Source organism: Rhinatrema bivittatum, chromosome 4 (genome assembly GCF_901001135.1).
Source record: "Rhinatrema bivittatum chromosome 4, aRhiBiv1.1, whole genome shotgun sequence".
Classification (NCBI taxonomy): Eukaryota; Metazoa; Chordata; class Amphibia; order Gymnophiona; family Rhinatrematidae; genus Rhinatrema; species Rhinatrema bivittatum.
In genome coordinates this window covers 15,836,997-15,849,719 of record NC_042618.1, presented here as the reverse complement: position 1 = coordinate 15,849,719, position 12,723 = coordinate 15,836,997, and the positions used below count along the sequence as shown (strand labels likewise).

Genomic DNA, 12,723 nt, shown 5'->3' with positions numbered 1-12,723 from the left:
GGACATTATGACGGGGCCAGTAGACCCTGCACTGAAGGAATGTGTCGGCAGGTGCCAGCTATGGTTTTCTTCCTAGCAAGGCGTGCTATGCCAGCCCAGTGGCTCAGTGGCTGTGCTGTGCACTGCTAAATGGAGGGACCTGGGTTTGATTTGCGGATCAGGGTCTTCTACTCCCCAGGTCAGCTACCGATCGGGATAGCGTGGATATAGTGTTCATGGCCCCCAGGGGTGGGAGAGGGACTCATAGTGCAGCGGTGACACCCAGAGGCTGAATTTGGGACTCATGATTGCAGGGTTCCAGAAGGGGCTCTGTGGTGCGTGCCCCAGCCGAGGACTGTTAGGAAGTTGTGAGGGAGAAACAAAATCCCCCAGTAAAGGTTCATAGTGCCGGGTCTCACCCCTGACTCTGAATGGGCCGAAGAGCCAGAGAAAAGTGGTTGAGGCCAGCTGATAGGTATCGCAAAGCAGGATGAAAGGTCGGCCTGTAAGCAGTTAGAGGGGAGGAAGTCCCGAACTTCTGCAGATGTTAGGACTGCCTGGGAAAGCCAAAGAAAAGTACACAGGGAAGGGATCCCGAGATGCTAAGCCAGCCTGGAATGGGGGAGATGCTGGGTCACAAGATGGTGAATACAGGGAGGGAGAGCAGGGTTGCAGAGCATGCAGTCCCCAGTCAGTGATATTTATTATATAAAGACTGTAAGTGAGATGCCCCGGTCTAGAACAGGGACAGGACTAGACCTGAAGCGATGCTTGCCTGCTCTGTTATGTGTGCTGCACTTTTTGATGTTGAACTGGTCTTTTGAATGTGGGTTGATTTTTTTTTCTATAATTAAAGGGGCCAGGACTGCCCCCTCCCCTTTAAAGTCTGTTTCCTGAACAGAAGTTATCATCATTCCCCAGTGTACGAGCTAGGAGAACCGGCATAGTCACTTTATTGGTATCTTATCCCTTACAGGTTTACAAAGAAGATCTACCTCAGCTGAAAGAGCAATGCAAAGAGAAACAAAGAACTTCTGCAACCAAAAGGAAAGACCGAGCTCCAGTAAACAGTATAAGGTTACACTTTGTCCATGGGTAAGCACAGCTGCTTTACTTTCTGTGTGCAGGTCCGGTTATTAAACCTTCCTCTGCGTTCACCTGGCAAATATACAAGCGGTAATGTTAAAAACTAGAGATGTGAATCGGTACCGGACTTGTTTCCGGTATTGTGTTCGTAGAACCACCGCAGGAAACCTTCGTTTCCCGCGGTTCTGAGCACTTTTGTTTGGCTGTCCTGAGCCGAAGAAAAAAAAAACCCACCCCGATCCTTTAAATTTAATTATTTAGAATCTCCCACCCTCCCCAAAACGTTTCTAAAGTACCTGGTGGTCCAGCGGGTGTCCCGGGAGCGATCTCCCGCTCTCGGGCAGTCGGCTGCCAGTAAACAAAATGGCGCCGATGGCCCTTTGCCCTTATCATGTGACAGGGGCTATCAGTGGCATTGGCCAGCCCCTGTCACATGGTAGGAGCAATGGACAGCCGGCACCATCTTAAAAAACCTGGAAATGAGAACAACAAGTGAGGAGATCAAATTTGCCTATGACACAAAATTATTCAAAGCTGTTAAATAGCAAGAGGATTATGAGAAATTGCAAGAGGACATTACTGGGCATGCTGATGGCAAATGAAAGTTAATGTGGACAGTGCAAAGTGATACACATAAGGAAGAGTAACCCAAATTATAGCTACATAATGCAAGGTTCCACATTAGGAGTCACCACTCAGGAAAAGGATCTATGTCATCATTGAAACTAGGTTGAAATCTGCTCAGTGTGCAGCAGCAACCAAGAAAGCAAATAGAATGCTAGGGATTGTTAGGAAAGGAATGGAGAATATAACAAAGAATATTATAATGCCTCTGTATCACTCCATGATGCAACCTCATCTTGAATATTGAGTTCAGTTCTGGTCACCACAGCTCAAAAAAGATATAACAGAATTAGAAAAGGTACAGAGAAGGGCGACCAAAATGATAAAGAGGATGGAACGATTCCCTATGAAGAAAGGCTAGCGAGGTTAGGACTCTTCAGCTTGGAGAAGAGACGGCTGAGAAGAGATAAAATAGAAGTCAATAAAATAATGAGTGGAATGGAACGAGAAACATTAATCAGTTGTTTACTCTTTCGAAAAGTACAAAGACCAGGGGACACACAATGAAGTAATACATTTATACTAATAAGAGAAGATGTTTTTTTACTCAATGCATAATTAAGCACTGGAATTTGTTGCCAGAGGATTTGATGAAAGCTATTAGTGTAGCAGCATTTAAAAAGGTTTTGGACAAGTTCCTGGAGGAAAAGTCCATTAATTATTATTAAGATAGAATTGCAGAAATCCACTGCTTATTTTTGGGATAAGCAGCTTGAAATCTGTCTACCCCTTGGGATCCTGCCAGGTACTTGTGACCTGGCTTGGCCACTGTTGGAAACAGGATACTGGACTTGATGGGCTTTTGGTCTGACCCAGTATGGCAAATCTTATGTTCTTATGTGTTCAAACACTTATGTTAAATACAGACAGAATCCGCCGAAACTTTAGACATACGGTCGGACAGGCCTAGAGCAGAGCAGGACAAACTCTACTGGGCCCTTCAGCTCTTTCAGTTTTGGGATTGTAACTCAGGATTTTAGGGATGGGATACTTGATTCCCTTGCTGTTTGGATGTTTGCATTCACAGTTTCTCAAAGAAGCTGAAACAGTACCCAGACACTGGTGAGCTGTGCACAGCATCTGCTTGTCTGTGAGGCAGTGCAGATTGAAAAGGCTTTGAGCTCGTCAAAGAGTCTGCATTAGACTGCACCGTTTCCAGTCTATTGTGCTCTTCGAGGAGCCCGTCACATTCGCGCCCCTAGAACTGGGTTTCCCTTGGGTCTCGGGCACAGAGTCAGCCTGACTGAGCAGAGGGGCCTTTTCCGTACAGAGCTACAGATTCTGCTGTCAAAAGTGTGTAATTTTACCCGGATGTGTGCACGGCTTTGAGTTTCTACTGTACACGAGCCACAGGTACATGGGGACAGGCTTCACTGTCTGTGCTGCGATGTCAGGATTTGGAATGAGGAAAGGGCGAGAGTACGTTGCGGAAATCCCACCTTTGTGTTTCTTTTCTCACTCCAAATCACATCAAATCTTCACTGATGTGTACTGTGCTGTTTGCACTTCTGACTATGCATGTAAAACTGGCCCCCAAACCCTAGACCACCATCAAAACCTCACCTTGAGTTACTAGTTGACCCTCCTACAGTGGTATAAAAAGTTGACTAATATGTGTGCCACTCCAGAGGCTTTTTCTTGTCTCTCTCTCTCTCTCTCTCTCTCTCTCCACTCCATTCCCTCTTCCATCTCCTGCCCAAACCAGGTTTTGCAATATCACAAATCCCAGTCCGGGTATATCACACAGCATAACGCCAGGGAAAAAGGTGTAGTTATTTCCGTGTTAAAACATGCGTTATGCTATCGCATGCAACATTAAACACCCCCTTATTTTCATAAACTCTGCCCAAACTCTTTGACTAAATTTTCAAAATTGCATACATATCTTGCAATGCAAAAAATAACGCATTTTGATGCATGAGCCTGAATATTAGGAATAGTACAGCCAATTTTCCCCATTTTCTCCCCACAAAAGGTCAGAAAAATTGTACAAAACACATTGTCATAGAAATAGTAAAAAAGATAAAAACCTGCAAGTAAGTGCAACCGGGCAGAACTGTGTCCATTGTATATTTCCAAAATTATTGCAGAACCACCCCTGCATTATTATCCTACTGCGTAAAATAGTAATAACCTTGAGCATATTCATTCAGAGTCTTTAATCCTAGAAAAAAAAAATTCTCCAGGTTCCTAAATCTGTGGGAGTCATCCTTTAACCATTTAAGCAAAGTGCATCTCTCGGCAAGCGTGCTCACTTTAAACAGCAGGGATTTATGTCACCTACCCAAAAAGGTACCTTCCATCACCTGGCCAAAGACAGAGAATGTACAAGACATAGGTGCATGGGATTTTTTTTAGTCATAAGAGCCAGTTCCCTTATTAAAGCTTCCCAACACTTGCTCATCATCATCGAAAAATCCCATAAACAATGTAGCAGGGTAGCATCTGTACTGTGGCATTTGAGACGCTCACTTGATTGAATTAATCCCACTTTATGTGCTCGCAGAGGTCAGAATGTTATCCTATGTAAAAATCCGTCTTCGCAGTTCCCAGGGCAGCACATTTTCCGTGTTATGGTAAATCAAAGCAGTGCATTGTCTCACATGCTCTCTTACTAAAAGGGAACCCACATCTCTTTGCTAATCTGCAGCCAGAACTTTGAATACTGTGTAGGGCTTACGGTTATGAAGACATTTATAAAGCCAGGAGAGAGAGAGAGAGAACTTTTGTAGGAGGTGTATAATTTGACAAGCGCATTAAAAGCAGGGGATGTAAGAGTTACTTCCGCGCTCTGAACCAGCTGAGTAATCTAAACCTTAACCTGCAAATAGGCAAAGAAGTTTGTTTTGGCAAACCCCAACTGTATCAAAATTGTTTTTAAACATTAACAGGTGAATTTTCAAAAGGGTTATGTGCGTAAATGTGACATGCTATTGTAGTAATTTTCAAAAGCCCACTTACATGAGTAAAATGTATTTGCTCATGTAAAACCCAGTATTATGCATGTCAATCCTTTTGAAAATTACTCCAATGAGAGTAATTTTCAAAAGGAATCACACACCTAAATGTAACTTTAGCAATTTTCAAAAGCCATTCACCTGAGTGAAGTGTACTTACTTGAGTAAATCCTATGGACAATTCAATGGCATATCTTGTAGCAATTTTCAAAAGCCCACTTACTCATGTAAGGAACATTTACTTATTTATTTATTTATTTATTTATTTAAAATTTTTGTATACCGACATTCGTTTAGAAAACATCACATCGGTTTCCATCGAACAAAAAATAGCCAACAGGGCTTTACATCGAAACTGAATAAAATAACTAGAGGGGGGGGGGAGGAGGGGAAAGGGCTTTACAATGAGAATATTAAGAGAACTGGGAAGGGGGGGGGGGGTAGAGGGATAAAGGAAACCAAGGTTATGCTGTACAAGTGAATTCAAGGCAAAAACATAATTAAATGCGAATATAGCTTATGTACAAGTAAATTCAAGGCAAATTCAAGACATTTTACTTGAGTAAAACCCAGTTTTACTAAAGAAAATGCTTTTTAAAATCAGGCCTTGATAGATTTTTTTTTTTGTTTTACAAAGATGGGAAGAAAATAATGGAAAAAGTGGATTTCTAGGTAGAGGATTGGATAGATTTCCAGTCATCTTTGAATATGTGTGACCTCTTGAGTTCTATATGCGTGCAGTAATAACACTGGAAATGTCACTGCAAAACAAGGTAGCAGAAGAAGGTGGTAAAAGCAAGGCTGGAAACTGAATAGGATCTATGATCAGATACTCAAGAAAGACCATGGTTTCTTAACTCATTACGAGCCGTAAAACTCAACTGCTTTGTCACCTTCTGTTCGCCCATCAAACCGCCTGTCCCCGTTCCCCCTTTGCACTAGAATTGGAACGCTTTGCATGATTAGCTTATGTTTTCTTGAACTGTCAATGTTTGCTTATTCTGTTCTGACCTTAAGAATTGAGTGTCAACTCCCGAAAGCTGATCAAGAAATGTATTATCTTACTCCAATAAAAAAGTATTGCCTTATTTTTTTTATTTTGTTTTTATCTGTTAAACTTTCATTATGTATGTAAACTGTTAGCCGCTGAGCACCTCGGATTGAGCGGGTTATAAATTATAAAATAAACAAATATATACATTTCCAGTTTATCGTGACGGCGCTAGTGAGAAATGGGCAAATTCAGTGGACGAAAAGTTCCTTACCTGCTGACAGCTCCTTAGTTGCTTCTTGAAAGTGTGTGTGTGGGGGGGGGGGGGCTTGTAATACTTTTTCATAATAGGTAGACTCTGAACTAGCAAAACGTAGGTGTCTGCAAGCCAGAAATATTGCGCTTTTAAAATGATAGAAGCAAAAAATCCATAAAATTTTGAAAACAACAAGAAACAAAAGCCAGAAAATCAGACACCGCTGCTTAGCCGGATAACGTAGTTACAATGTAAATGACAGCAGATAAAGAACTAATGGTCCATCCAGTCTGCCCAGCAAGTTGCTTTTGGCAGTCAGAGCTAAGTGATGCTGAATGTTTTTGAGTGTCATAGGTTTTATGTGACTTATTGTTGAACAGGGTGATATGTTGCAGAGAATGGATAAACAGTCATGCTTTTAGTTGGTGTTGAAAGTCCTTCTAGGATTGATTGCTTCTAGGTAGGACAGAGATATGTTCCTCAGTTCGTGATCTGTTTTTTGTTTTTTCATTTGGAGAGTTCTAAGGGCTGTGGCTGCCAGGGAGAAACCTAATCGTACCTGATAATTTCTTTCCTTGAATCCGGTCAGATCAGCTCAGATGAATGGGATTATGTCCACTGAACAGCAGATGGAGACAGAGACTAACAGGTTCGCTGGCGTCACGCCTTATAGGCACCTGTGCTGACCTCAGCATGCGAGTATCACTTGTAAAAAGCTAGTAGGCCGATGCAATAAGGTGCGTTCAGTAGAACACAGTTTTACACTTAGTTGTACACACATTTTGTGCACGTAAACCTTACTACTGATGCAGCAATGTGCCTGTAAAACTGTGCGTTTAAGTTAGTGCTCTTGCATGGAAATTCCAGGGTAATAAGGGCATTAGCTCTTGCCCTCCCAATCCAGAGAGGTGTGCTGGCATAATTCGCATATTCCTAGCAAGACGTGGAGTGAAATTTCCAGTGCTGAGGGAATGGAAACTCTTACCGGAGGTGGAACTGCCACCGTTTCCCTGCCTGCTTATTCTAAATCCTACTGAGGCTGCAAAGAATCTCAGTAAGGCGTACAACTGGGAAAAAAAAAGACCTCAGTTTGGCGGCTCTTACTGGGGGCAGGGGCAGGAAAAATGTGGCTCCGGCAGAGGCAAAAGGCAAAGGAGAGCAAATATCAGTTTGGACTGCCCAGCAACGCTGCCACCTCTTTTCGTTTCCCAGACCCAATAACATGAGGTAATTTGGACCCAACACTGATAGGAGGCTGCCTATCTCTTGATTTAAGGTTGGGCCCTGCAAAAGTCATTGGGAAGCACGGGAGTATCTGGAATGTCCCGAGGCTCCATCCTTACCATCTCTTTTTGCTATTCGAAAGGACTGAGATTTCCCAAATGGCTGAGACCTTTGACCAGTGAAAGAACGTCCCTGCTTAAATCTTCTCGAATCCCAGAATCCATTATGGGCCTGAGAAGACGGGTACACCCCTTTAGGCCTATCTTCTGGAAGCCTCAGGACTTACCGTATCTCCTGGAAGCCTCAAGCCTTGGCTATCTTCTCAAGATCTTCTCCGAACAACAAAGATCCCTTAAAAGGAAATTTTTTCAAATTGGACTTGGAGATGGAATCCGCTGACCAATTTCATAACCAGAGACGCCTCCTAGCCACTATTATAGAGACCATCCTCCTTGGTGTGGTATGCACCAAATCAAAAGAGGCATCCGCCAGGTATGCTGCACCTGGCTCAAAGTTTGAAGTGTCTTCCTTAACTTCCCCACTAATACTGGAAACCTCCTCCCATATGTGCTGAGACAAACACAACTCAGACCTCACTATGATAACACTGCAAGCAGCAATCTGTAGTGCCAGGCAAGAGGCCTCAAATTATTGCTTCAGGACAGCCTCATTGTTTGTGTCTTGCATATCTTTTAAGGCAGCAACACCTTCCACTGGAATTATTGTTCTCTTAGTAACTGAATAAACCAGTGCATCCACCTTTGAGAATCTAAGTCTCTCTCTCTCTCTCTCTCTTCTTAAGGACAAAGGGATACAACTAGCACAACGAGTATCCTCCCTTAAATGTCGCCTTTGGAGAGATCCACGCCAGGTCATGAAATCCTTTATTGCCTTAATCAGAGGGAAAGATTTAGAGGGTTTCCTAATATTGACCATAATAGGATCCTCTGCAGTGTCAGGATCTTCCATCTCTTTCTCCTATAAAATATTCAAAATCTTTAAGGCCTGTGTAATCAGGGATGGAAGTTCTTCTCTATCCAAGAGATGTACCAAGGAAGAATTATCTTCCCTATCTGGAGGGTATTCTCCATCCTCCAGTTTCTCCTCTGTATCAATATTTCTGAGGGCTTTAAGGTCCTCTAGAGAATCCTTTGACTTGGAAGGAACATCCTTTTCTACTTCCAATTCCCTTTCTTTCCTGTATCTTTTTCTGCCTTTAACAGATTCCTCTGAAGCAGATAAAACCTAGAGTGGAGCACAGGACCAAACTCTGTCCCATTGCGAAAACACGCTGCATGCAACTGATAAAATTGATCGACATAACATCCCAAGCCAATGAAGAAGTCTGTAATAGAGAGGGGAATGACACTGTATCCCTTGGGCTCTTGTTCCATGAGACTTCATCTCCCTTACTGTTGCCTGCCCTCCCAAAATGGCCACCATGCCCACCTTTGCTTCCCTGTTGGGAATCTGCTGCCTGGATGGCTCTTCTGAATTAGCACCCCTCCTCCGAGACCCTGAGATCATCGATTTAGCTTGCCCCCTCAGCATCCAAACAGGCATGGCATAGCTTTGTCGACTCGCCTGACTATACATTGAAGGATCCACAAACACTGCAGAGCGGAGACTTCTTCCTGCATTCTGCCGACTTGGCCATTAACTTTCCCTGCACTGCACTGCCTGGCCCGGGAAGCAAAGATGCAAAAATACTCAATTGTCCTGCCCCTGCAGCTTCAACCATTCCGTTGTTGCTCCAACCTGCCTTCCTCCAATCCTTTAATTTAACTCACACAGCACAGAATTCTTTTTTATGTTTTTTTATTTATTTGCAGGAGGCATAAGAAGGGGATGAGGAGGGAGAGGGGGGGGGATAACAGACTAAGCTGGTCTAGTTAACCCCCTGACCCAGGCCTACTCCACCGAGAGAAGGAGAACCAGTGTTTCACCTCAGGAGCTGCCTAAAATCACATTTTCACCTATTTTCCCCGGACTATGCTCAACTGAGGGAAGGAGAGCTTATTTTTCACCTTAGGAGGCCTCCACTAACATCCAAAGTTCTACTAACTTAAGCAGACCTCAGTTCACAGTACAGGATGCTCACTTACCATTTGCTGGAAACAGAGAATACTGGCAGGCCGAGATCAGCAGGGCTGCCTATAAGGGGTGATGTCAGCGAACCTGTTAGTCTTTGTCTCCATCTGCTGGTTGGTGGACATAATCCCATTTGTCTGGACTGGTCTGACTGGCTGAATAGAAATAGTTGGTTTTGGCTTGAGTGAAGATATTTTGAACTTTAGCTCCTGAAGTCAGCTTCTCTGAGATACCTAGGTTAAGTTTTACAAGATAAGTTGGTGCTGAATGCTTTTCCAACATTTTTTCTTGGTGTTGCAATTGCAGTATTCTTTTCTCCTACCTCACATTTATAGTCCTGTGGTTTTATCTGGAATGGACAAAACCATTCAGAAAATCAAGTTTCTTTTTTCTTTTTCTTTTCTTTTTTTTTTTTTTAAGTACCTGCCATACAGTTAAAATGTTAGTCTTTGTTGGTACCTGAAATTTGAAGGTCAAGCTGGTCCTTATTCTGCAAGAGCTAGTCAACAGGCCTTAGGATTAAGGATACATTTGCCTCCAAAGAGAAAAGCATGAGAAATTGAGCATTCACCTTGCACAAATTCCTGTTTTCACCTCCAGTTTCATAAATGCATATAAAGTAGATACTGGACATGTATGGCTTAAAAGTATACATGTATGTACCAGTGAGACAGAATTAGAACTCTATTATACTGTGTTGCACATTAATACAGTATAAGGTCCATATTCAGACACAAACTTATCCGGCTAACTCTGGAGGTAGATTCAATGGTGAAACCGCCGCCTATCTTAAACCTCTTAAAGTTAGGCGGCTAATTGTATCTGTCTAACTTTAGGACAGCTCTTTGGCCCAACTAGACTTTGCTGGCTATGTCATCCAGCTAACTTAGAAAATTGGAGATTTTTAAAGGGTGGGATTGATATTCAAACCTGGCAGAGTAAGTAACTTAGCCGGTTAGAACTTATCTGGCTACGTTATGATGTATATTCAGTGGCATGGCGAAGCCGCTGAATATACATGTATATTTATGCACTTAGCAAATAACTCTACCTGGCTAACTTTAGACCTGCTCTACGAGGCGTCTAAACATACACATATACTTATTCAGCTAACTCCAAATATTGGTAGTTAGCCAAATAAGTTATATGGCTAACTCGCGCTGCCCCCAATCCGCCCAGTACGCGCCTACTTTTTGTGTGTGTAACATTTAGTCGTATAAATGACTTATACAGCTAAGTGGTGGCTGCTGAATGTAGGCGCATAGTCAGTGGCCATTATTTAGCTGCATAAGTCCTGCTGAGCACACTATCAGGCCCAGGTTGAGTAAATTTCTGAAGGAAAAGTCCATATTACGGTTTTGCCTGCCTTGCAGCCTCCCCTCCACCAGGGGTCCTTAGTGAGCCCCGCTCCCAGCTGTGTAAGTCACTACTTTCCTGATGCCTTACACCAGTCCTCCTTAACCCAGCCTGTCCAATATCTCAGTGCCTCTTCATTGAGTCACCTCGGCTCTCTGACCTTGTTATTCTGCCTTGTCTTGTGGCCTACCCAGGCCTCCTATCTCGCTTGCAGCCTACGCAGGCCTCCTGCCTTGTCTTGCAGCCTATGCAGGCCTCCTGCCTTGCCTTGTGGCTTCGCTTGGCTTCTTATCTTTCTCTGTGGCCTCGTTTGGTCTCTTGCCTTGCTTGGGCCCTTCCAGGTTTTCTGGCCTGGTTTTCTAGCCTCCCAGACCTACCAGTTATGCTCAGCGCCCTCTTGGGCTTTCCTGTCTTACTTTACAGCCTCCGGATCTGCTAGATTCTCCTAGCCAGCCTTATGCCCTGTTGGGCTTTCCTGTTTATTGTTTTCTGATCTGTCTAGTCCTGTCCTTATCCAGTCCTTGTTCTGTCTTGCACTGCCCAGTCCAGTCCCTTGTCTGTTTCCCAGGCCTTGCCCTTGTCCTCCAGCCCCAATCTGTGCTCTGTGTCCAGCCCCTAGCCTGTGCTTGAACCCAGCTCCCAGTCAGTGCCTGGATCCAACATCCAGTCAGTACCTGGTTCCAGCTTCCAGCCTGTGCCTAACCCCAGCTCCCAGACTACACGCAGCTCCTACTGGGCGCCTGCACCATGATGTTCTCAAGAAGGCAAGTCCTACCGCCCCCCGAGCCCAAGGGCTCAATCTGCAGGGGAGGGCGCGGGTTAGGCAGAAGACCAGCTCCAATCCGGCCCTGTGGTCCCGCCCTGCTTCCGCGGGGGGTGCTCCTGACTCCAGCTTGCTGCTCCCTGATAGACCATAACACATTACTAGCTAGAGAGACGTGGGAAAGCCACTGCTTATCCCTAGGAGTGAGCAACAAGGAATGGATCTGCTCATTGGGATCTGCTGGGTACTTGTGTCCCTGATTGGTCACTGTCGGGCTCGTATCTTATGTTCTTATTTTTCTACAGGAAATCGGAACTGCGTCTCCCTTCATGCAAGGGCCTAGACTGGATCAGCCTGTTCCCTTTGAAATGGCTCTATAGGTTCAGAGTAGGTAACACAGTCAAAAATACAAGTTTTTGTCTCTCACCTAGAGAATCCAAAATAACTAAAACGAGAGAACCCCCAATACTGTCTTGTATACGTACATATGCTTCAAATAATTTTATTATATAAAGCTTACAAAATTACGTTATTTCAAAACATATGCATATATATGAATACCAAATACATTCATCATTCTAATACAATCCACTTATTAATTATGTAATACACTGACTCACCAACCATAAAATCCATAAAATTATCACTCACACTCATACATACCAAAATCACACACACACACCATTAAAAACATAATACAATGTTTGTGAGTATTGGAGGTTCTCTCTTTTTAGTTATTTTGGATTCTATATGCTCATGATTTATGTGTAGATATAAAGAGATCCATATAGAATCACTGGCAACTAGTACAGTTAGCTGGTGTTATGCCTGTCGGTCGCAGAAGGCTGCGACCGCGAGTACTCACTTCTTGCACCACTCTCCTGCTCTCTCCAGGTCTGCCTACACCGCCCCATTCCTCGGGACTCCTCATGGCGGCATGGACGCCGCTACTTCCTACTTTGATCTCGGGCCTTGTCCAGCTAACTTAGCCGGCTAATCAGCCCAGTCCCGGCATGCCCTTCCCCATCCTGCACTTCCCCAGCTTACCTTTTAGCCAGAAAAACGTAAGCTGGGTAAATCCGGGGCTAAGTGCCGAACTTAAGCGAGCAAACACGATGAATATGGACCTCAAGGATTATATATTAGCAGATACGCACTTAAAGCAAACTTTAAAAGCATTGTGCATGCAGAAATTACTATATACGTACAAGTAGCCGCGACGTGCATGTTCCGTATTTTATAAAAGCCGCAAGTACGCGCGTATATTCATGATCGCAAGCGAATACACGCATGTAAAAAAGGAACATTCTGGAGCAGGGCCAGCACATGCGAATATAAGTTGCTATATGCGCGCACCTTTTTCAGCTTGCTTGCGTATTTTTACACCTGCTAATTA

At 43.9% G+C, this 12,723-nt stretch overlaps 1 protein-coding gene across 2 annotated transcripts in view; it reads left to right on the top strand.

The window, feature by feature from the left end:
* Positions 1-12,723, top strand: part of EML5 (EMAP like 5) — a 378,431-nt gene that overhangs the window by 193,390 nt on the left and 172,318 nt on the right. For both annotated transcript variants that reach the window (XM_029597756.1, XM_029597755.1), the window contains exon 13: positions 956-1,074. In XM_029597756.1, the coding sequence (XP_029453616.1) occupies positions 956-1,074 (119 nt within the window). The remainder of the gene's footprint in view (positions 1-955; positions 1,075-12,723) is intronic.